At 40.1% G+C, this 26,298-nt stretch overlaps 1 protein-coding gene and 1 pseudogene across 1 annotated transcript in view; one reads left to right on the top strand and one right to left on the bottom strand.

Annotated features, from left to right (window-relative positions):
- The window catches only part of PNLIPRP3 (pancreatic lipase related protein 3), a 48,048-nt gene that overhangs the window by 12,080 nt on the left and 9,670 nt on the right, over nucleotides 1-26,298 (bottom strand). The window contains exons 3-7 of the mRNA XM_023224407.2: nucleotides 20,560-20,679; nucleotides 19,329-19,460; nucleotides 9,724-9,832; nucleotides 4,449-4,568; nucleotides 4,243-4,365 (exon numbers count right to left, since the gene is read on the bottom strand). Coding sequence (XP_023080175.1) covers nucleotides 4,243-4,365; nucleotides 4,449-4,568; nucleotides 9,724-9,832; nucleotides 19,329-19,460; nucleotides 20,560-20,679 — 604 coding nt within the window. The remainder of the gene's footprint in view (nucleotides 1-4,242; nucleotides 4,366-4,448; nucleotides 4,569-9,723; nucleotides 9,833-19,328; nucleotides 19,461-20,559; nucleotides 20,680-26,298) is intronic.
- Nucleotides 23,749-24,327, top strand: LOC111550806 (annotated as a pseudogene).

Here is a 26,298-nt window from a genome sequence, read left to right on the forward strand (position 1 = left end):
TCTTCCTGAACAAGGATTTTTAACCAATTAAATGTTGCTTTTTCCAAGGCTACCTACAGCCCACATCTCCCTCATTCTGAGTCTATAAAAAACCCAGACTAAGCCACACTTTGGGGACTACCTGCCTTTGGGTGGAAACTACCTGCCCTCAGGTAGGGGCTACCCACTTTGGGTTCCCCTCTCAGCCAAGAGCTGTTTTGTCACTCGATAAAACTCTTCTCTGCCTTGCTCACTCTTCATTTGTCTGTGTAACCTCATTCTTCCTGGATGTGGGACAAGAACCTGAGACCCACCAAATGGCAGGTGCCAAAGGAGCTGCTGAAACACTGTAGCCCTCCCACCCCATACATCAGGAAGCAGTGGTGGGGCTGGGACAGCCCAAGAGCTGTGGGCTGGAGTATGGCAATGGGATCAAACAATCTGGGACACATCCCTGTTTGCTGAACTATGCAGAAGGTGGGAACAAATGAGCTGTAACACAAATGAGCTGTAAAGTTTCCTGGGGGCTCAAACCTCAAGGCTCCCTAAGCCTTGGTAACATGCTGTATGTAACATCCCCTTTGGGGCTCCGTGGTTCCTGGCATCTCTGAGTTTTTTGGGCACCACCACATTTCCCTCGTTCAGAAGCTGGCATCCAAGGTGGAAGCTGCTTGCAGTATGCCTGGTCCAGTCACAGCCTCATGTGGAACCAGTGCCTGTACTGGCCTAAAGCCACCCACCCTACCACAGCAGCAGGCATGCCTGGCTCACCCTTGGCAGGTGTGAGATCCAGGTCAGCAGAGTGAGCTAAGCACAGGCTGCCAGGCCAAGTGGGTGAGACAAGTCCAGTGGTGAGCCCAGCAGGTGAAAGTGAAACTCAAGCAGAGGCACTGCAGGCTGTGGAGGTCTCTGGCTGGTGAAGCAGCACGGAAAAAATCCTGTATCACTAGGATCTCTGACACAGTATCCCTGTGCATATAGTATCTCCACTGTAGACCAATTAACAGTCTGCCTCTCTGTTTCTGCAGGAATAACTAAACTTCCTCCTATTCAACCACAAAATATTCAGCACTGTTAATCAGTGCTGAGTTAAATGTGTAACAGGCAGGGGGTTTTATAAAGAATGCTAAAGATGAATTAGTTTTACCACTATCAAGCACGACATTATTGCCATCAATAGTTGGGATTGTTAGAATAATAATAAGATCTAAATACATCTGCATATTCCAAAATTTTCATAACATTGTAGTCATTTCTTCTTTCTTTTCTTTCTTCTTCTTCTTTTTTATTTTAGAGATGAGACCTCACTACCTTGTTGTGCCCAGGCTGGTCTTGAACTCCTGGCCTCAAGTCTCAAGCGATCCTCCTGGCTCAGCCTCTGAAAGTGCTGGGATTACAGGTGTAAGCCACTGTGCCCAGCCATTTATGCTTTCTTTTATTTTACATAACAATATTTTTACTGAATGGCATGGACTATTCTTTCAATGACCTACACAGCTTAGCCAATCTTTGAGAAACTAGATTTTGGTTTTAGCATATGCAGTATAATTATTATGTAATAATTGCTTCCAACAAATGACTCCTTCCTAGGTCCTCACCCATTTGCAGTATTATGTAACCATTCCTTCTCTCAACATGGAGGCCATGTTTTCATACCCCTGCCCCATTACAGGCTGATCTTGTGACTTGCTTTGCCCAGTAGCTAAGAACCAAGATCAGTTCTGTGGAGAAACTCACACTGCTTAAGTTCTAAGGCTTTAAAAGACCATCCAGCATTCACTCTTACTGTCTTGGAACCCAGTTGCAATATTATGAAATCCAGGCTACCTGGCTGGGGAGAGAGTTCCTGAAGGATGACAGACCATCTAACAGAGGAGAACAAGTCCCAGGGTTCCCGACATGGAGGGTGATCTCAGACCTCCTCATCCAGCTTAGCTCAGCTCAGCCCCCAACTGGTTGCAGTCACCTGAGTTACTCCAGCCAACACCACACAAAGCAGAGTCTCAGCAGAACTCTGCCTGAATTCTGACCCTCAGAATGCTGGCAATAACATAATTTTTCTTGTAATTGTTCACTGTGGTTTGTTATACAATAGAGAACTGAGACAGCATAGTTTCAGAAATAATGTAATATTGTCAGCACAAATTAATAATTGACATCATCCATTTTTATTAAACAAAGACTTCTTTTACATTAGGTCTCTGTATATCTATAGATTTATATTCACAATTAATTGTGATTTAGACAAGACTGTTCGTTAGAATATAGCAAACTATTAATTTTAAAAGTAATGGTTTCTTAGTAATAAATTTAAGTAAAATAGAACACCTTGAAGTCTTAAAACTCATCCAAAGGTTTAACGTGAATGATAAATGTTCTTTTAATCCAATAAAGTTATGGGAAATCTTAAAATGTCTCAAAATGATAGCTTATGATAAATGTATATTTTAGTTGAATTAATCTTTTATAGAATTTCTTTTGCCCGGGCTGGAGTGCAGTGGCGTGATCTCGGCTCACTACAAGCTCCACCTCCCGGGTTTACGCCATTCTCCTGCCTCAGCCTCCCGAGTAGCTGGGACTACAGGCGCCTGCCATCTCGCCCGGCTAGTTTTTTGTATTTTTAGTCGAGACGGGGTTTCACCGTGTAGACCAGGATGGTCTCGATCTCCTGACCTCGTGATCCACCCGTCTCGGCCTCCCAAAGTGCTGGGATTACAGGCTTGAGCCACCGCGCCCGGCCTCTTTTATAGAATTTCATATGATCTGTGTATAACAATTAATTATGTAATGAAGTCTTCTGATCTATATTTTGTTCTAATAGAAAGGATTCATAGTCATAATATAGAAAATAATGAGGAAAATCAATTTAATAATATGCCTTTATTGTATGAATTTTGCTTATCTGAACTAGGTGAAATTGGCTTTATTTCTTATTTGTTGCACCTGTAGATTAGACAGTTGTGTGGGTTTTTAAAATGTAGTCATTACAAATATATACTTCTGATCACATTTACTCTTTCAGAGCAAATATTAAACCTTTGTAATTTATTTCTAGTGAAGTAGATACCTGAGTTACTCTCAATAATGTGATCTGTGTATCTTTCCTGCACAACAGCCAAATGAAAAAAGCAAGTAATTTCAAGCCCTTGATACCTTGACTACATGGGATTGGGCTGTGAGATATTTAGAATCATCCAAGTATCCATTATCATATCATCATACATATATATTATTATGTATTATTGCATATTATGGATAGTATATTTCATTACTTATGTGATGAAATGTAGAGACAGGGAAGAATACATTTCCCAAATAATAACCTTTTGGTGCCTTATAACTTAATGCCGTATAGATATTACAATTATTATTATTGGAAACTACTATAAAAAGTTAAATACTATTTGTTTAATTTGTGATTACAGCATCCAGAGTGATTATTTTACAAGTAACTAAAACCACGTCGCTTCTCTGCTCAAAACCCACTCATGGCTCCTATCTCATTTGAGTGAAAGCTGAAGTCTTTTCTACCATCCACAAACTCCTGTGTTATTGCCCTCTGCCTGGTTCCCTCTCTAACCTTATACACTGCTTCTCTCCTTTTACCTAGTTTCAGCCACAACAGGCTCCTCACTGTCATGAACTTGCCAGGCTGATTCCTGTTTTCAGCCCTTACACTTGCTTCCCCCTGTTGGCCTGGAATGCCTCTTCCCCCAGTGTCTATAAGGCTTACTCCTTTAGGTCATCTCTTCAGTAAGGACTCCCTTACCATCCTATCAACAATTTTCTTCCTCTACTTTACCTTCTCTGTCACCAACACATCATATTCCTTTTCCATCCTTTATTTTGTCTCCTTAGCTCTTATACTATCTATTGGTTTCCTAACAAGTTAGAAAATTAACTCCATCAGGGAGAGACCTTTGTCTTTTGTATTCATTTCCATGTTTGCTGTTCCTAGAATAATGCCTAACACGTAGTAAACACTCAATACATATTTGCTGAGTGAATAACACACCTTCCTTGTTTATACTGAGTGACTAATATGCTAGACATTGATAAGGCACCAGGGATACAAAGTTAACTAAGACACAGTACCCGATCTTGCGGTTCTTACAACTGGTGGGAGAGCTTCTTATATGCAACTGTGTTTTGGGAGAAAATACATTTTATATGTATGTTATACATAAAAGTATGTGGATCCCATCTAAGGAGAGAGCTCAGTAAATATATATCAGCAGCATTCATAGTTTAGAAACTATTTACCTTTTTTGTAACTATTGAAGTTAAATTTCAGTAAAGGTGTAATTAAGTCTTCACATCCTGGCATGTGCTTCCCTCCATTTGGGTAAAAGTCAAGATGACCACAAGCATCAATGGTTCCAACACCTGAAATAAATAAAAACGGGGTAAATGCCTCTACAAATCTCCTGAACGCTTCAATGAAGTTTCTGATTCTGTTAAAAACCTACCAAGCTCAAAGAGGATGCGAGCTGCATTTGTATGAATAACATCAACAAAGTTGGCATCCGAGGAGTCTAGCCTGACTTCCTTTGGAGTGTTGTGGAAAAATGGCCCAGCTGGGTCCAACCCTAGAGAAAGCACAACCAAGACATGTTGTGTGGAAGTGCACATTAATGTTGTTGTTACTTTGGAAACATGTGCCCTTTCCTACATTATTTCTATCAATCAAAGATCACTCAGCAAAACGTACAGATGCATAATCTAAATCTATAAATCTAGGGTCTCTATATATTGCAATGTCAAGTTTCTACAGATAAGTAATGCTATGTTGAGACAATGCCAAAACAGCTAACAAACTAAAAAAAATCACAGTGGCTATTCTAGGATCTGTATATGGTGTACCATATATACAATAAGGTTATGGATTACAAACGTTTCTGAAAAGTAACATCTGTAGGCAAAAAATTAAATCAAATTAAAAAAAACCACTCTTCAATATGTAAAGATGAATCTACAAAGCAACACAATTAAAACAGCAGAATCTTTGTCCTGAACTATGGCTCACTTTGTTCTACTTTTCATTAATAGTAATACAAATGAAAAGCTGTAAGCCCAGGGAAGTGAAGGGACTGGACAAGGTTATCATATGTTAGAGGCAAACTGGACTAAGAGGCCAGGTGTCCAGACTCTCATCCCATTGTGTCATGTTCAAATGTTTCATAAAATAAGGACAAGATAGCTGGAAGTCTTTAAAACATTATGATCTTTCATATATACAATCATTTCTGTATTTGACAATTATTTGTCAAGCAACTGGTATGTGCCAGGAACTAAGTTGAGCATTCAGATATGAGGAATAGACCTTGCTTTGTCCTCAAGGGATTTTCCATTTGGTGGGAAAGGCACCCCAATCAGTGTCCTCCGTACAGAGGCAGTGGTGATCCTAAGTGTTATCTAAGCACAGAGAAGCCGCATATAACCCAGTCTTGGGAAACTAGGACGTGCTTCTGCAAGAGATAAGAAACACGGCCTGGTACGGTGGCTCACACCTGTAATCCCAGCACCTTTGGAGGCCAAGGCGGGTGGATCACGAGGTCAGGAGTTCGACACCAGCCTGGCCAAGATGGTAAAACCCCATCTCTACTAAAAGTACAAAAATTAGCTAGGCACAGTGGCACACACCTATAAGCCTAGCTACTTGGGAGGCTGAGGCAGGAGAATCGCTTGAATCCGGGAGGTGGAGGTTGCAATGAGCCGAGATTGTGCCACTACACTCTAGCCTGGGTGACAGAGCAAGACCCCATCTCAAAAAAAAGAAAAGAAAACAGAAAAAGGAATGCTAGTAGAGATCTGAGGGACCAGAATAATTGGCCAGGGCAAAGGTAAGGTGGCCAGCAACCCAGGGGAGGACAGAGAAGTACATGGCCTCCAGATGAAAGAGCAGCACATTTGGGAAACTGTAACTAGTTTGCTAAGGCTGGTGTGTACATTTCTAGGATTTGTTGGAAGATGAAGGCAGTATTGCCAGCAGAAGCCAGATGTCAGCTGAGCCATGTCAAGCAGTTTGGACATGATGTGGTCATCAACGGGAAGCTGTTGCAAGCTTGCAAGCAGGGGAGATCTATGATCAGAGTTACATTTTAGCAAAATACCTTTGCTATGATATAGTGGCTGGATCCCGGAGTGGGGAGGATGCAGAGCAGCACCAGCGTTGACCCCTCTGGGAATGTGGCATGAGCAAAGAAGGAATGTCTGTCTCACAGCTCTGGGATATGTGCTCAGCACACTTAGCTTGTCATAGGATTTGTGTGTGTGTGTTTTTAAATTTTTATCTTTCTGACTAATATAATCACTAAAAGAGCAATTATAGAAAAAGAGGAGGAGAGAAGAGGGAGTCTAGAATGGAACCTTGAAGAACATCAACATATAGGCAAAGGCAAAAGAAAAGAAACTCATGAAGTAGCCTGGAGAGAGGGAGTCAAAAAAACAAAGACAACCAAGAAGAGCCGAATTATAGAAGCTAAGATGAGGGAGCACTTCAGCAAGGTGGGAGGGGCCCACTGGGACACATTCTGCAAAGGGGTCAAGTAAAACACAGAGTCAAAAGGTCTGGTAGAGTTCCACAAAAAGCCACTAGTGATCTGGTAACAGTGGTTTTGGGGAAAGAAGCTAGGTAGCAGTGGGTCAAGGAGAGAATGAACTAAGGAAAGGCAATCACTCCACTTTCAACTTTTGTGGAGCTTGGGTCTAGAGGAATGCAATAGGCTAGGGCATCATTTAGAAGGAAACGGGAGGCCAGGAAGGAAGGGGTGAGTTTCAGCACAGTGCTTCTGTTGACAAGATCTGAGAAAAGGTAAACAAATGACTTAAGTCCACAAAGACGGTGGAACTCAGAGCACAGGTGGAAAGACAATTAGACAAAGAGATCAATGAAGTAAAGCAACATGCATATGAATGAACCATTCACGCTTAACAAAGAAAGAGGAAAAAGTATTTATCTCACAATTAATCTTCAACTCTTGGAAGAATTTTTATTTTACCAGTGTGACTACACACAACTGTCTAATAAAGTCAGGATTCCTGGAGAGAAACATCCCAAGATAGGTTGGAGGACAAGGCAATCAGATTAAAAAAAAAAAAAATAGTCTTTTCAAGACGTAGGGAAGAGGGAACATTGGATTTGTTGTTCTAGGATATCTCAGGAGAAAAGTCTACAGAAGGGAAGAGAACTATTAGGTTCGACCTATTAATTAACCTTAGGGAGAGAGCTATGACCTCTTACTATATGAGTGAGAACTAATCGTTTAGGATCTGAGTGTGTAGTATGTGTGTGTATTTGGGTACGTGTGTGTGTCAGCATAATAAGGGTAATTTTTCCTCAAACAAGAAAAGCATTGATACTATTTATAAATAAAAATAAATAAAAGCAGAATCAGCTGAGTAACCCCCTAACAATAGTTATAATGAAAACTACTTATCACTTATACATAAATACCAAAGACATAGAAACTTATGTATGTTCTTAATGTGTTTATCATATTAATTTTGTTTTTAACCGGTTTATTATATAGCTAAAATCTGTTTTTGAGGTCTCAGTTCTTCTGTTACTCAAGGAACATGATTACCCCAAAACTAGTTTCTCAGAGGAATACAGATTACAACAAGCACATGATATTAATTCCTTGGACATTCAGAAAGCCTTTAAAAATCTCTTTTCTATTTACCCAGCAGGATAATTCATCTGATGGGGAAAACTAGAGTGAAACAGTATCTGATTTTTGAAAAAACTTAATAAAAACAAAATCTCTTTGAATTGATCATAACCCAGTATGAATTGTAAATGCAGGCATGTGTTTTGCTTCACTCAGGCCAGGTCATCTCACAGCCCGCATGAGGCTGTGAGGCCCCATGAGTTTCCATCTTCAAAAGAGGAATTCATGTTTTCTTTTTTTCTGGGCTTGAAAATTGACCGCAAAGGGTCACATAATGACTTCAGCAAAAAAAGTTCAATTTTTATTATTCTAAATAAGAATGGTGGTGGTGGTGGAGGTGAGTGAGGAGGAGTTAGGAGCAGAGAACTAGGAGAAGAGAGATGACTTATAGCAGGAATAAGCCTGTTATATCAACAGATTGCAGAGACAAAATACTTTAATCTCAATTTGGACTTCCTAGATATTTTTTAAAAACTCTGTTCTAAATTGAGATTTGAGTTGAAAGTGTGCATGTATGTGTGTGCGTGTGTGAGAGACAGCACATGTACACACACATGCACACAGAGCACAGGAGTTTAACAAAAAGAAAATGTGCTACTCCGGCCAAGCCTGGACTCAGTGCTGTAAGGGAGGCTTTCCATTAAAAATAACAGGCTCATCCGTAATTATAAGACCATGCAATATAATATTTATGTTTTCAAATACAAAAGAGGCACATGTCAAAGGGTATGAGAAGCACAGAGAATTAATTCCTGCCTTAGGAGGAAACATTTGAAGTGAATCTTGACAAATGGACAGTGAACACTCAGGAAGAGGGACAACAGCATGTGCGAAGGCACAGAGCATGAAAAATTGTGATGAAACATGACAAGTTTATGGGACAAGCTAAGAGGCTTTAGGCAAGGAGACATCCTGAGAGGTTTGGAGCAGTGGAGTGGCATGGTCTGCACCTGGAAAGATAAGCCTGGCAGTACTTGTAGAAGACTAGGCTGGGGCACCAGCGGGGACCAAGGCCAAAATGCAGGCAAGAGATGAGGGACTGAGTGAGGACAATGACCAGGGGATGGACAGGGAAAAGGCAGATGAAGGAGACATGGGGCTTGCTTACTGGCTGTTGGTGGGGGATGCAGAGGGAGAGGCCAGCCCCGCCTGTCGGTAAAGGAGCTAATGCTTTGACCTTCATCCACCTCACACAATTGGTTTGGAAAACAGAATGTGGGGAGGAGACATGATTAATTATTATACCCCCAAACCCAATGCATGCTATATACTTTACTCTGCAACTTATTTTTAGACTTAACAGTATATCCTGGGGTAATATTAAAAATGGTAACAACTGAGTAAGCTGCAGTTCAGGTGTGTCAGGAACGTCCAGGACATTCAGTGGGACTCAAACTCATTCTTTCTGAAAAATAACTTTTAAAAATTGATATATAATAGTTGTCCATATTTTGCGGGTACATGTGGTATTTTGAGACATGTATATAATGTGTAAAGAGCAAATCAGGGTAATTGGGATATCCATCACCACAATCACTCATCTTTTCTTTGTGTTGGGAACATTACAGTCCTTCTCTTCTAGCTATTTTGAAACATGTAATAAATTATTGTTAACTATGATTTCTGTATCATATACTAGAACGTACTCCTTCTAGCTATGGATTTTTGTACCTATTAACCAACTTCTCTTTAGCCTCCCCTCTCTTCTTCCCTTTCCAGCCTCTCATAACCACCCTTCTACTCTTTACCTCTACGTAAACCTCACACTTTGCATTACCGGTATGAAATCCCAACGGATGGAATGTGTTATAGTTCATTCAACCATTCAGTTGTGGGTGAGGGATCACATAGTTTCTCTTACTTTGTCACCAAAGACAATGCTGCAATGAACACCCTTGAAGTGAATCCGCACGTTTTTGCTTTGAAAACACTTTCATTTTTTATTTCATCGGAATCACATTTTGTAGTATCTCACATTTTCTTCTGCAGTATTACTTGGTGTTCAGATACTTGATACTGTGTGTAAATAATATTGAAACATACTCAAGGCCCAACTGCAGGGCATGCTTACCAGTTATTCTTCCAAGGCCTGGTATCCTTGACCCAGCTTCCCCAGCCAGGTGTGCTCCCAAGCTGTGGCCAATCAAGTGCACTTTAGAAGGGGAATATCCAAAATTTTTCTGAAAGTATTGTTTAACAGAATAAGTATTTTTAAAACAGCGGTGGAATAGCTTAAATATGCTTTAAAAATAGAAAAAAAAAGAAAAGGATGAATATGGTTCTCCCTTTTGCACGTAAGATGGGGACTGGTAAAGTCACAAAGTGACACCTCTGCCTACATCCTTATCCAACTAAAGGAGAACAGATGGGCTTGGAAGAATGCCTTCTGTAGGAGCTCTTCTGCTTGTGCTAAGGGGCTGGCCTGTGGTCCTTGGAAACAGGAGAACAGCCCCAGCAACTATATTTGTGGCTTCTAGCTCCATGCTGATCCTTCCTGAGGCCCAATCCTTTGAGCATGCTCACAACACGCATCAAAGGCAGCTCATTCCTACACTGTTATCCACCTTGCCTGTGTCTGTATCCTTCAGGTTAAGGCAACACTAGAAAATGTATGAGATAACTTTGGTTTTAAAACAGGAGCTTTTAAGAATATTCACAAACTCAAATAACTCAATGTCAAGAAAGCAAATGATCCAATAGAAAATGGGCAAAGGATTCGAATAGTTCTCAAAAGAAGACATACGAATGGCCAACGGATTTATGAAAAAATGTTGAACATCCCTAATCATCAGGGAAATGCAAAACAACATCACGATGAGATATCACCTCACATCTGTTAGAACGGCTATTATAAATAAAAGATAACAAGAGCTGTCAAAGATTTGGAGAAAAGGGAAAACTTGTACACTGGTGGAGGGAATATAAATAGGTAGAGCCATTATGGAAAATAATACGGAGGTTCCTCGAAAAACTAAAAATAGAATTACTATATGATCTATCAATCTCACTTCTGGGAATGCATGCAAAGATATCAAAATCATTATGCTGAAGAAGAGATATTTCCACTCCCATTTCATTGCAGCATTATTCATAATAGCCAAAATGTGGAATCAACCTGTGTCCATCAATGAATTAATGGATAAAGAAAATATGTTATACCTACATGATGAAAAAGGAAATTCTGTCATTTGTGACAACATGGATGAACCGGGAAGACATGCTAAGTGAAAGAAGCCAGGCATAGAAAGACGAACACTGGACTGGACGTGGTGGCTCACGCCTGAAAATCCCAGCACTTTAGGAGGCAGAGGAGGGTTAATCCTGAGGTCAGGAGATCAAGACCATCCTGGCCAACACGGTGAAACCCCGTCTCTACTAAAAGAAAAATACAAAAAATTAGCCGGATGTGGTGGCAAGTGCCTGTAGTCCCAGCTACTTGGAAGGCTGGGGCAGGAGAATGGCATGAAATCTGGAGGCAGAGCTTGCAGTGAGCAGAGATTGTGCCACTGCACTCCAGCCTGGGTGACACAGCGAGACTCTGTTTCAAAAAAAAGAAAGACAAACACTGCATAACTTCACTTAATATGTGGAATTTTAAAAAGTCAGACTACATAAGTAGAGGATAATAGTAGTTATCAGGGGTTGAGATTGGGGTGTCGGGAATAGGGAGATATTGATTAGTGGGTATAAAGCTTCAGTTACACAGGAGGAGTAAGTTTCTGAGATTTATTGCTTAGCATTAATAATAATGCATTATATATTTCAAAATTGCTAAAAGTAGATTTAAAACATTCTCATTATTAAAAAATGTTATGTCGGCTGGGTGCGGTGGCTCATGTCTGTAATCCCAGCACTTTGGGAGATCAAGACAGGCGGATTATGAGGTCAGGAGTTCAAGAACAGCCTGACCAACATAGTGAAACCCCGTCTCTACTAGAAAAAAAATAGAAAAATTAGCCAGGCTTGGTGGTGTGTGCCTGTAATCTCAGCTACTTGGGAGGCTGAGGCAGGAGAATCGCTTGAACCCGGGAGGCGGAGGTTGCAGTGAGATGAGATAGCGCCCCTGCACTCCAGCCTGGGTGAAACAGCGAGACTCTATCTCAAAAAAAAAAAAAAAAAAAAAATGCTCTGTGAAGATGTGAAGTGACAGATATGTTAATTAGATTGATGTAATCATTCCACCATGTATACACGTATACATATATCAAACCATCACAATGTACCCCATAAATATGTACAATTATTATTTGTCAATTAAAAACAAAATCTTAAATAAAAAAGAATATTCACAAACAGATTATACATCTAGAGTTTAAACAAAAGTGTGATAGGGAACAAAGGAGCAAGCATTTAAAAATGTTTTTAAATATCAGACTAAATTTAACGTGAAATCTACCATCTTAACAAAATCTTAATTGTACGACCCAGTTTTGCTAATTACAGGCATGATGTTGTTCAGAAGATCTCTAGAATTTACTCATCTTGCATGATTGAAACTTTATACCCATTGAATAGCAATCTATTTCCCTTTTCTTTTGCCCACCTCCTGGAAAGAAGCATTCCATTCTTTGCTGCTATGAGTTCGGCTATTTTAGATACCTTATGTAAGTGGAATCATACAATATTTGTCCTTCTGTGACGGGCTCATTTCACTTAGCATAATGTCCTACAGGTTCATCTGTTTTGTTGCATATAACAGGATTTTCTTCTTTCCTAAAGTTGAATAACATTCCATTGTGTATATATACATTTTTCTTCATCCGTTCATTTGTTCTTGGACATGTATGTTGTTTCCATGTCTTGATTATTGTAAATAATGCTGCAATGGACATGGAAGTGGAGATATCTATTCTAGATCTTAATCTCAGTCTTTTGGATAAGTACCTAGAAGTGTGATTGCTGGATCATATGGTAGTTTTATTTTTAATTTTTTGAGGAATCTTCATAGTGTTTTACATAATGGCTGTACCATTTTACATTCCCACCAACAGTGTACAAGGGTTTCAATTTCTCCCAATTCTCAACACTTACAAGCTTTTTTTTTTATAATAGCCATTCTAAAAGATGTGAGATGGTATCTCACCATGAATTTGATTTGCTTTTCCCTGATGATTAGTAATGTTCAATAGTTTTTCATAAACCGGTTGGTTATTTGTATGTCTTCTTTTAAAAAATGATTATTTAGGTCGGGCACGGTGGCTCATGCCTGTAATCCCAGCACTTTGGGAGGCAGAGGTGGGCAGATCATGAGGTCAAGAGATTGAGACAATCCTAGCTAACACGGTGAAACCCCATCTCTACTAAACATCCAAAAAAAAAAAAAAAAAAATTAGCCGGGTGTGGTGGCGGTCGCCTGTAGTCCCAGCTACTCGGAAGGCTGAGGCAGGAGAATGGCATGAACCCAGGAGGCAGAGCTTGTAGTGAGCCAAGATCATGCCACTGCACTCCAGCTTGGGTGACTGAGCAAGACTCTGTCTCAAAAAAAAAAAGACTATTTAAGTCCTTTGCCCATTTTAAAATCAAGTTATTTGTCTTTTTGTTATTAAGTTGTTGGAGTTCCTTATATATTTTGGATTTAAGCCCTTATCGGATATATGATAACATATATAGTTTGCAAATATTTTCTTCCATTCCATAGGTTGCCTTTTCACTGTGTTAATTGTTTCCTTTCCTGGGAAGAAGCTTTTTAGTTGGATGTAGTCCCCTGTGTTAGTTCATTCTTGCATTACTATAAAGAAATACCTAAGGCTGGGTAATTTATAGAAAGAGGTTTAATTGACTCGTGGTTCCACAGGCTATATACATAGCACAGTGCTGGCATCTGCTTCTGGTGAGGCCTCAGGAAGCTTAGAATCATCAGGGAAGGCAAAGGAGGAGCTGGTGTGTCATACAGTGAGAGCAGGAGTAAGAGGCAAGTGGGGAGGAACCATGCTCTTTACAATCAGATCTTGTGTGAACTGAGTGAGAACTCACTCATCAGCAAGGGGGTGGCACTAAAGCATTCATGAGGGATTCATCCCCCTGAACTAATACCTTCCACTAAACCCCATCTCCAAATTGGGGCTGACATTTCAATATGAGATTTGGAGGCGACACACATCCAAACCATATCATTCCACCCCACCCCCCTACACCTCATGTCCTTTTCACATTGCAAAATACAATCATCCCTTCTTATTATTCCCCCAAAATGTTGATCATTCTAGCATCAACTCAAAGTTCAAAGTCAAAAGTCTCATCTGAGACTCAAGGCCAAGATATAAAGGTGGTACAGGAATTGGGTAAACAGTTCCATTCCAAAAAAGAAAAATTGGCCAAAAGAAAGAGGTAATAGGCCCCATGCAAATCTGAACCCCAGCAGGTCAGGCATTAAATCTTAAAGCTCCAACATAATCCTTGACTCCATGTCCCACATCCTGGTGTGAGGAGTGGGCTCCCAAGACCTTGGGCAGCCCTGCCCCTGTAGCTTCTCTGGGTGTAACCCACATACTACTCTCTGGGGTTGGAGATGAGTGCCTGCCAGTTTTTATAATCATGGATTTTCCAGTGGATCTAACATTCTGGGGTCTGGAGGGCAGGAGCCCCTTCCCACAGATCCACTAGGCAGTTCCTCATTGGAGACTCTGTGTGGGGGTTCCAACCTCACATTTCTTCTTGGCATTTCTTTAGTAAAGTTTCTCTGTGGGGGCTCTGCCCCTGCAGCAGGCTTCTGCCTGGGCACACAGACTTATCTATACATCCTCTGAAATGAAGTTGGAAGCTGCCAAACTGCCTTCACACTTGCATTCTGAGCATCTGCAGATTTAACACCACTTGAAAACTGACAAGGCTCGTGGCTTGCACCCTCCAGAGCTGTGTTCTAAGCTGTACCTGGGACCCTTGGAGCTGAGGGTGGAGCTTGAGCAGCTGGGATGCAGGGAGCAGTGTTCTGAAGGCTAAGCAGGGCAGTGGCACCCTAGGCCTGGGTTCTGAAATCATTCTTTCCATTTAGGCATCTGGGCGTGTGATGGGAGGGGCTGCCTCAAAGATTTCTGAAATGCCTTTCAGGCCTTTTCTCCATTGTCTTGGATAGTAGCACCCGACTCCCTTTTAGTCATGCTAATCTCTCTAGCAAGTGGTTGCTCCACAGCCCACTTACATTCTTCTCCTGAAAAAGCTTTTTCTCTGTCTGCCACATGGCTAGGCTAGGCTGCAAATTTTCCAAGCTTCAATGTTACGCTTCCCTTTGAAACATAAGTTCCAACTTTAAGTCATTTATTTGTTTCCATATCTGATTGTAGATTGTTAGAAGCAGTCAGATCATATCTTGAATGCTTTGGTGCTTAGAAACTTCTTCTGCTAGATACCTGAAGTCATTACTCTTAAGTTCAACATACCGCAGATCCCCACGGTGTGGACATAATGCAGCTAAGCACTTCGGTAGGGTGTAACATGGGCGACCCTTACTCCAGTTCCCAATAACTTTGTCATTTCTATCTGAGACCTCATCAGCCTGGATTTCGCTGTCCATATCTCTATCAACATTTTGGTCACAACCATTTAACAAGTCTTTCCCTCATCTTCCTGTATTATTCTGAGCCTCACAAACTCTCCCAACATCTGCTAATTTCCCAGCTCCAAAGTCACTTCCACATTCTGAAGTATCTTTATAGCAATGCCCTGCTCCTTTTTACTATTTTGTGTGTGTGTGTGTGTGTGTTAGTTCATTCTTGTGTTGCTATGAAGAAATATCTAAGGTTGGGTAATTCATAAAGAAAAGAGGTTTAATTGGCTCATCGTTCTGTAGGCTATACATAAGGCATAGTGCCAGCATCTGCTTATGTCTGGAAGCTTATGATTATGGTGGAAGGCAAAGGTGGGGCTGGGCTATCACATGGCAAGAGCAGGAGCAAGAGAGTGAGGGGGGAGGTTCCATGTTCTTTTAAACAAACAGATAATATGTGAACTAACTGAGGATGGCACTAAGCCATTCATGGGGGATCCACCCCCATGATTCGATACCTCCCACTATGCCCACCTCCAAATTTATGACCACATTTCAACATAAGATTTGGAGGGGACATGCATCCAAACCACATCTTCTTCCTTGTCTATTTTTGCTTTTACTGCCTGTGATTTTGGTGAAATATCCAGGAAATCATTGTCAAGTCCAATGTCATAAAACTTTTCTTCTATGTTTTCTTCTAGGAGTTTTATAGTTTTAGGTGTTATGATTGTCTTTAATTTACTTCAAATTAATGTTTTTGTGTGTGTGTGTATAGTGCTGCTTACTCTGCTGCCTAGGCTGGAGTGCAGTCTGTTACCTAGACTGGAGTGCAGTGGTACCATCTCAGCTCATTACAACCTCCACCTCCTAGGTTCAAGCGATTCTTGTGTCTTAGCCTTCCATGTAGCTAGGATTACAGCTGCGCCACCAGACCGGGTAATTTTTTGTATTTTTAGTAGAGATGGGGTTTCACCATGTTGGCCAGGTTGGTCTCGGCTTCCTGATGTCAAGTGATCTGCCTGCCTTGGCCTCCCAAAGTGCTGTGATTACAGGCATGGGTCACCACACCCGGACTTCAATTATTATATTCTTTTGCTCCAAGATTGGTTTGGTACTTTTCATATTTGTTTAATCTTGTTGAAATTGTCACTTTGTTCATGCAATATTCTCCTGACCTCATTTAACATTTTTATGATGGTTAGTTTGAATTCTCTGTCAGTTAAACATATATCTTTGTTTCATTAGGGTTTGTTTCTGCAGATGAATCTGTTTCTTTGGTATATATTGTTTCTTCATTTTCCTTGACTCTTTATGTTGGTATTTGCACATTAGAAAAAATAGCCACCTCTGCCAGGGTGTTCATGGATTGTTCTTTGTGGGAGAAGACTCTCACCAATCAACCTAGCCAACAATTCTGGGCACCTGTCAAACCTTTGTGCTGGTCCAAATCACTATCTTTATTCTTAGCAGCCTTCAGCATCTGGAGTAAGCTGAGTGCCATCAGCACTTTCAAGAGAGTTAAGACAGAAATCAGTCTCTCAGGCAGCCCCTGGAAAAGTTGGAACTTTTGATTTGCAGTCTAACTCTTTTCCTCCCAAGGAAAACATGGGATCGAGGGTATTCTACCCAATCACTTTGTCTGCACTGAGCTAGGGGAAGGGGCTATAGTGACTCCTTGAATGCCATCTTTCTTCCCATCTTTGTTCTCCTTGGCCCCTAGGCACTAAAGTATTCTGGGTTCTATCAATGCTCCAAGACATGTGATATTGAAGTGATTACCCTGAGCAGCCCCCAGAAAAACTGAAACATTGGGTATGAAGTCCCACTTTTTCCATCCACAAGGTGAAGTGGGAAGCTACAAGTTTCCTTCAGATCATATGGTGCTGGGTCAGGGGCAGAAGTTAAGACAAGAAGGTATCTCAAATTTTCCTCCTGCCTTCATTGTAGCTGGTTTTATATCTACCCAGGATGTCAGAGCCTTTCAACTAGTTTCTGAATTTCTCACAAAGAAAATTTGTCTGCATGTTGTTGTTGAATCAGTGTGCTTGTTGGAGAAATAAGGATCTAGGTCTTCCTATCCTATTATCTTAATAATGTCACTCCTGAGCAAGCATCTTTTAGTTTCACCTAAGTTTCAGGCTCTCATAATTATCACAAAAATCAAACAATTGATTTTACTTGCATACATTTTTCATTTGATCAAATGTTCCATTTTTTTCCACTAGTTATGACAGTTTTATAAGTCACAGAATAAAGAATATTTTCTTTCTCATTTACATATGTGAATAACTGTCAATGAATGCTACATGGTCATTAGGACGTCCCTTTCTCTACTGTTGCCACTATTTTTTTGTTTGTTTGTTTTTGAGACGGAGTCCCACACTCTCCCCAGGCGGGAGTGCAGTGGCGCCGTCTCAGCTTACTGCAAGCTCTGCCTCCCCGGTTCACACCATCCTCCTGCCTCAGCCTCCCGAGTAGCTGGGACTACAGGTGCCTGCCATCACGCCCGGCTAATTTTTTGTGTTTTTAGTAGAGACAGGTTTTCACATGTTAGCCAGGATGGTCTCCATCTCCTGAACTTGTGATCCACCCACCTTGGCCTCCCAAAGTCCTGGGATTACAGGTGTGAGCCGCCATGCCTGGCCGGCTGTCGCCACTATTTTAAATGTCTATTTTCTTTCCTATCTCCTTATGTAGGTTGGTATTTGAGATCATTCTCAGCCCTTATCCCCTTCATTGTTCTTCTTCTCCATCTTCCTACCCCATTCCCAGGCACCTGCTTGCCCCAGAACCAATCCAGGTGGTGAATTGTGGTGGCCTAGTAACTTGTGATGAGATGACAGAAAGAGAGGTGAAGAAGAGTGTCAGCTGTTCTTTTTAGCTGCTCCTTCTTTAAGCTTGAATCCTGAATTATCCCCAGAGGCCCCGGAGCCCACTCACCCTAAACCCTTTTCCCACTCCAAGGTGGCCTATTCAATTCAATGAACATTTAATTCAACAAACATTTTCCCCCTCAGTTCTGCAAACATCTGTCAGCTTCCTGTGAACCAATATTATTTATTTACCGGACATAGGAAAGCCCATAGCTCAGGCCCTAAGATCAATGAAGAAATTCACAAAAGCTTACAGCTGGCTTTTTTTTTTTTTCTAAAGAGAAGATGAAGATGAATCTGATTTCATCCTTTGTACACAAAGACTGTCTCTAAAGATCTTGTACCCTAGTCTTCCCTGACAGAGTGGGAAGAGTAGAGAAGTGTCGGGGCATAAATGAGTCTTTGGATCCCTAATTCCTTCTTCAGGATGTTTACTGATAGTGGTCGATGTTCAAATATCACCCAACCTGGTTGCTCATCCAATTTGTTTCTGCTCCTGCCACTTTCCATTCTACTGCCTTGCATTTTCTTCACCCACTACTTGTCACCAACTGACATTTTCTTGTTCATTGGTTTCTGTGTGTGCCTCCATTGCTTACTAGAGTGTACATTTTGTCTGAGCAGAAACACTGTCTTACTTACAAGTCATATCTTCCATGCCCAGCCCACAGTAAGTGAAGAGTCAAATATATATTTGTTGAATGAATGAATGAACCCTCCTTGAAAATCTGAAAGGATTATGCACCTTCAGATTTTACTACCCTGCATTTTAGGGTGGGAAATTACTTTTTGGAAAGCATTTGGAGATTCGTGAATGTCGCAGAGTATAGGCCTAATAAATAGCAAGCTCTGTTTTATTCTTTTAGAGAATATGTGGGTTAAATAGTTGTGTCTGAACTGGCTTGCAGACCTAACTAATTCACAGGCACAGAACCCTCTTTTTGTGTGAAAATACGTGTCATATTCTAAACAAAAACTATTTGTAAGATGGTAACAATTTATAATTTTAAGGATAGATTTACAATGTGATGAAACTGATTGAGATGGTCCAACATGCTGACCAGGGCACTGACCTTGCGGGGGTAGTTTTTAGTGATGAGCCTGTGTAGACACACTGCCACCTAGTGGTGATTCAAATAACCACAGACTCTACTACGAAGAAACTTTTCCTTTTCTGTCTACCATGTACAAATGCTTATTATTTCACGTGTTCAGTACTTGTGTAAGCTAATAAAAAAGGACATTCAATTGTCCCAACTTCTGAGTTAATATCCAAAACCAATTCAATATAATTTTTAAAAAATCAAGTCTTCTTACCACGAGGACATCAATAAAATAAGCCACCTCAGCACCAACAACACGGAGATTGTTTACAGCATGGATGTATTCTCGTGAACCGTTGATCCAATCTAAATTAATGCAGTTTATATCTTCCAGCTGTAGCAACACCTGGCACAAAGATTCACATAAATATTAAAGAAATAAGTGTTCAAGGAAACCGACGTGTCTTCACACTTGATTCCATAATAAGAAATTCTACTAGTAGGTTGATATGGTTAGGCTTTGTGTCCCCACCCAAATCTCATCTTGAATTGTAATCCCCATAATCGCCATAATCTCCACGTGTCAAAGGAGAGACCAGGTGGAGGTAATTGAATCACGGGCGATTTCCCCCACGCTGTGTTCCTGCTAGTGAGTTCTCATATGAGATCTGATGGTTTTATAAGGGACTCTTCCACCTTCACTTGGCACTTCTCCTTCCTGCTGCCTTGTGAAGTGGTGCCTTCCGTCATGATTGTAAGTTCCCTGAGGCCTCCCCAGCCATGCTGAACTGTGAGTCAATTAAACCTCTTTCCTCTATAAATTACCCAGTCTAGTGCAGTTCTTTATAGCAGTATGAAAATGGACTAATACATAGGTATTAATAGAGAACTACTACAGGCTAGGCTCTGTCCTGACCCATATATATATATATATATATATTCACACACACACATTAGTAATTAGCACCTATACATTAGTACCTAGCACCTATACATTAGTACCTACGTCATTGAATGAGAATTAAATTTATATATATAAATACATATATTCAGTATATATAAAATACATATATATAAATTTAATTCTCACTCAGTGAGATAGGTACTAATGTTATCTTCACTATATGGCCTTATAAATATTTAATTGCTTATAATGTTAGTAGTCTATTAATCTTAAGTATAGGAGAGAAAGATTAATTTTGTCGAGTTAACTGGGAAATTGTTTTTCTTAAATTAAATGAGAAATTGATCATACCATTTAATCTTCTGTCAAGAGAAGAATTTATTCAAGAGTGATTATACAAATTTGCTCCCCTTGTAATCTGTGCAATTTATAATAAAAATAAATGGGAAATGGATAACTCATTTGAGGCCCTGTAACACGGATAATTGTGGATAACTGAATGGAAGATTTCCATGAATATACATCAATACCTTGCAAAGTACATTCATGTTAAACATAAAGCTCGCATGCTAGTGTAAAGAGGAGTTTATTCATGTCATACATTGCACATGTCTCTCTGCCATTTGCCATCTGTTTTCCATCCAGCTATGTTGATACGGGTGATCTTATCTGTTCCAAAATATGAGGCTTGGATAGTTGAAGAATTAACCGCACTGATCTCCTGTTTCAAGCAGAAAGAGATTAAGGAAAAATAGTAATTAAAAATTATTTAATAGTTAGTAGACCTATTCCAAAGCTGCTCAAAAGTGTTTCACTAAATTTGATTTTTAACAACCTTCTTTAATATATTTTTACTAAATAGTTACTGCTACATACTATAAAAGTACCATAAATTATTTTTATTATTATTTAGAGACAGGGTCTCACTGTGTTGCCCCGGCTGAAGTGCAATGACTCCATCATAACTCACTGCAGTTACAAACTCCTGGGCTTAAGCCATCTGACCGCCTCAGCCTCTTCAGCAGTTGGACTACAGACACTTGCCACCACACATGGCTTATTATAAACAATTTTTTTTTTTTAGAGACAGGGTCTCACTATTGTTGTCTAGGCTGATCTTGAACTCCAGGCCTCAAGTGATCTTCCTACCTCAGCCTCCTGAGTCGCTGGGATTATAGGCATGAGCCACCACATCTAGCTCAAAAAACTAATGCATCATATAATGCAGTATACAAATTCAACACAAGGAGAGAAAAAAATCTTTTATTTTTAAAGTAATGTTTGCAAGACAACGTAGGGAAGTTTAAATTAGAATTTCAATAAATCTTACTTTTGTATAACATTTCTCAGTGATCAGTGTAATTCATGAGAATTAAAACATGCCTAGAAGCATGCCAAAAACATGGCAAAAATGGAGGTTGTCCACCCCACTTTATGAGTAAGGAATTGAGGTTAGAATCTCATCACATGAAATATACCAGCATATTAGAGACAATTTTATATGACTATGTCAAATATTCCTTTGTATTTCTTGTATTTTGTTGGATTGCCTTAACAACAAAACTCTCAAAGACTTTAGGAGACTATATATTTAAGTGATTTTGTTATTTAAAACAATAAAAGGCACAGGTATAAGCGATTTTATTGGAAAAAATGAGTACTTAAATCAGCAAATAGCAAGTCTGACAGTGGTGAATCCTATAATCTGGAAGCAGTGCATTTAGATATTTATGAAATTCAAACAAAGAGCCTATTTCTGGCTACCTGTGTTTAATAGTAATGCAATTAATCATACAATTTGCTGGCTAGGTAAAGTGTCTCCAAGACTGTAAGCTAATGGTTATGAGAGTCATAAGCTGGCTTGCTCAGTAATTATAATAGCTAACACTCCTGTCTGTCTATTTGCCAGGCATTGTTCTAAGCACTTTATGGAGTAGCTCATTTAACTCTCACAACACTGTGAGGTAGCTACTAATTTTAAAAATTAGAAAAGGGGACACTGAGGGGCCAAGTAACTTGCCAAAAAGTACTGCAGCTAATGAATCCTGGAGCCAGGGTTCAAATCCACATGGCCTTTGAAGTTAGGTGCTTAACCACTGGGCTCTCAAGTCATGCTCTGATTATGGTTTTCTCTGCTGATAGGGCCCAAACCAGATGTGGGATTTGCTGAAGTGGGCAATAAAATCAATTGTCTTCAGGCCTTCTAGGAAGCATTCTCTTCTGCTAAATAATCCAATCCAAGTACAAAAACATGATTCCATCTACGTATCTAAAAGACTCCAGATGCTCACTCATTTCAACTCTCTTAGGCCCAGCTGGAGTGCCTCAAACACCTACTATAGTCCTGTTTCTACATCAGAGAAACCTTTTGGAGGGAATTTAATCTGAAAAAAATTGTTTATTCTTTTCTCAACATGAGAATAGTTTGAATAGGTGAGACCTCAAGCAAACTTCCAAGTGGCATTCTAAGAGATATTGTGGGGTCTGAGTATCTGTTGTCATGCTAGTGTAAAGAGGAGCTCATTCACATCATGCATTGCACGTGTCTGTCTGCCATCTGGTGTCCATCCAGGTATGCTGATATGGGTAATCTTGTCTGAGATCACTGAGGAGTTTCATCAAGTAGCATAGGTGGAGAAAACACTTTGGTTCACTTCACATTCACTCCAGCACAACCCTCTAAAGTAGCCTGTCAACATAAACATGGGAAACTCAATACAGCATCATGGGATCAAAAGAAGACAGCTTAGATTCTGCTGCCACAAGGATAGAAACCAGGAAGTGATGCCAATACCGAACAGAATAGGTTATCGAGAGGAAGAGTTAATTAAAGTATCAAGGTTTATCTGGGCCTTTTAGCATTCTTTGACTGAGTAGACATGAAGCATAATAGGTATGAGATCAATCTATTCTGAAGACTACATTTCCAGTGGTATCATCTCTAGCAAGTACAAATAGTTACCAGTTAGGTATGTTCTAACCTTGACTAAAGCTGCAGACACAGAAACTACTGGAAGTGTGCAACATGTCCGTCACCACCAGTGACTGCATAAGTCACTATAGGTTAAGGTGTCATGGATTCATGGGTGAAGTAGGTTGGTTTTATTCTCACAGAAAGGTAAAAAGGTAACTGTAAAGACCTGTGACTTCCAGGAGACCAAGTTTATTGTACCACACCACATTTACCTTTGACAATTCCTCACTTGGAGAAGGGAGTATGTTAACTGTGTAGAGTTAATTTCTGATTTGTTTATAAATGAGTCCAATTCATATAACATATGAGTCAGGCCTGTGGAAATCCTTATTTTAATTACACACTTTGACTCATCCTATATCACAGTTGTTAGAAAAACACTTTAACAGCAAACAATAGGCTTCCATCCATTACAAAATTCAGATACATATCTGGTTTAATTACACAGGATTCTTTCCAAATGGAGGGAAGTGGGGAAGATGTGAAGAACATTATTTAGGGAAGTATTTAGTTTTCCAACTTTCTTTTCATTGGCAAGAGGACCCAGCTTCCCCAAAACACTGTCTTTATCACCTTCTGTTTTACTGACCATGCTCCACAGAATTCAAGTGCATAGCCACTTATATAAAAGGATAAAAGGATCCACGAGCCTGATTAGCCCTAAGAGTGAAGATCAGGGAATAGAGTTAGTCCTAAGTGGATAAATATGCCCTGAACGTCCTAAAAGGCAGAGAAGCTGCCCCAAAATACTTGTATTCAGCATAGATTCTCTTCACTTAAAAAAAAGTTAATCTACTAGCGAACAACACAGTCAGGATGGCTGAAGGTGACCCAAGAAACCAAAGGGCAAGATGTCTGTTTATGCCTTCTTACATGTGCAGAGAAGAACATAAGAAGAAAAACCCAGAGGTCCCTGTCAATTTTGCAGAATTTTCCAAGAAGTGCTTTGAGAGGTGGAAGACAATGTCCAGGAAAGAGAAATCTAAATTTGATGAAATGGCAAAGGTGATTAAAGTGCGCTATGATCGGGAAATCAAGGATTATAGACCAGTTAAGGGAGGCAAGAAGAAGGATCCTAATGCCCCCAAAAGGCCACCATCTGGATTCTTCCTGTTCTATTCAGAATTCTGCGCCAAGATCAAATCCACAAACCCTGGCATCTCTATTGGAGACGTGGCAAAAAAGCTGGGTGAGATGTAGAATAACTTAAATGACAGCAAAAAAGCAGCCTTACATCACAAGGCAGCAAAGCTGAAGGAGAAGTGTGAGAAGGATGTTGCTGACTCTAAGTCGAAAGTAAAGTTTGATGGCACATAGCGTCCTGCTAAAGTTGCCTGGGAAAAGGTGGAAGAGGAAGATGAAGAAGACGGAGAGGAAGAGGAGGAGGAGGAATAAAGAAACTGTTTATCTGTCTCCTTGTGAATACTTAGAGTAGGGGAGCTCTGTAATTGACACATTTCTTATTTGAGAAGTGTCTGTTGCCCTCATTAGGTTTAATTACAAAGTTTGATCATGATCCTATTGTAGTCTCTGAAAGTGCTCTAGAAATAGTCAGTGGTTTACATGAAGTGGCCACAGGTATCTGGAGCACCCTGAAACTGTATGAAAGTTGTACATATTTCCAAACATTTTTAAAATGAAAATGCAAAGAAAGTTAAGACATACATAGCATTAAAATCAACATTTTAACCATTTTAAAGGGTAAACTCAGTGGCATTAAGTCATTCATGTTGTCATGCAGCTATCACTACCATCTTTCTCCAGAACTGTTTCATCACCCCAAACTAAGAGTCTGTACCCATTAAACAGGAACTCTCCATTACCTACTCCAGGTATCTCCTATAAATGAAACCATAGATTATTTGTCCCTTTGTGTCTGGCTTATTAGCAAAATATTTTGAAGAGTCATCCATGTTATATTATGTATTAGCATTTCGCTTCTTTTTAAAGCTAAGTAATATTCCTCTCTTTACTTCTTGATAATTATAAAACTCAAACTTTTGAGGAATATTTCTTTATAAGGTCTCTATACCCTTAGTAAGAACCTTTTTTCCTTGTTCTAGAGACAGTCACATCTACAGAACTGGTCAAATTCATACAGCATATGGGTCAGGTCTGGGGAAATCCTTGTTTTAAATACATAACTTGATTTATCCTATATCTTAGTTGTTGAAAAACACTTTAACAGCAAACAATCGGGCTTGTATCCATTACAAAATTCAGGTACAGATCTGGTTTAATTACACATGATTCTTTCCAAATGGAGGGAAGTGGAGAAGGTGTGAAGGACATTATTTAGGGAAATACTCATCTACAGATGGCAAATTTCAGTAAAGAGTAGTGTGTACATATGTATGTGTGTCTGGTGAGTAGAGAGCTACAAATCGGACCATATTTGTATGGCAGGAAGGCATCGGAGAAGGCTGTCTTGGCTGGCAAGGCCCATTAGTATGTGATGGGCCTGATGGAAAGTAAGCCCCAAGGTTACAGATACAGGTAAAGACTGGAAATGATCTTCTCTGGCCCCCTTTTTTCCTGCTCCCTAAATATAGATCCTCCATCCACTCCTAGTCCTGCCCTCGTTTCTCTGCTTCTGAGATTTCATGTATTCTTTGGGTTTCAATTTTCAACTCCAGCCAGAAGACTTTTGAGTCTTTTTCTCCAGTTCTGGGCTGCCTGCTTGGCTGTCAGACTAACATCTCCAATAGGTTGCTCAAGCCTCACCTGTCCAGAATCTAACTCCTCTTTTATCCTCAATTTTTTTGATAAGAGGGTTATCATTTTCCCAATCATTTACATGTGAAATCTCAGACTAGTTTATGATGTTTATCATGTTGATTTTCTATTATCATACTCACTTTCATTACTGCAATTCAGGCGTGTTTCCCATGTGTGATCCAAACTGCACTATAGCTTTCTATTTAACACTGTCAAATGGAACTTTGTGTGATGATGGAAATATTCTATATCTGTACTGTCCAGTATGGTAGCCACTAGCCACATGTGGCTATTGAGCACTTGAAATGTGGCTGGTGTGGCTGATGAACTGGGTTTTTAATTTGATTTAATTGTTAATAGTCACATGTGGCCAGTGGCTATTATGTTAGCACAGTTCTAAGTGGTCTCATAGTCACCTCTGATCTCTTCCAGCTTCAGACAAGAGAGCAACTGCAGCCACAGTAAATGCCCTAAAGCAGCTCTGAAAAGCTCTCAGTGGGGCCTCATGATTTACAGGAGGAAGTACAAACTCCACAGGAAGGAACAAAATTTGTTCCTCAACTACTTTTCTAACTAACCTTACTTTTGAAGACTCCTTCTGTGCCCCTAGACTAACCCAATGCATCATCCATCAGATGCGCCTGTGGT

Source organism: Piliocolobus tephrosceles, chromosome 9 (genome assembly GCF_002776525.5).
Source record: "Piliocolobus tephrosceles isolate RC106 chromosome 9, ASM277652v3, whole genome shotgun sequence".
Taxonomy (NCBI): Eukaryota; Metazoa; Chordata; class Mammalia; order Primates; family Cercopithecidae; genus Piliocolobus; species Piliocolobus tephrosceles.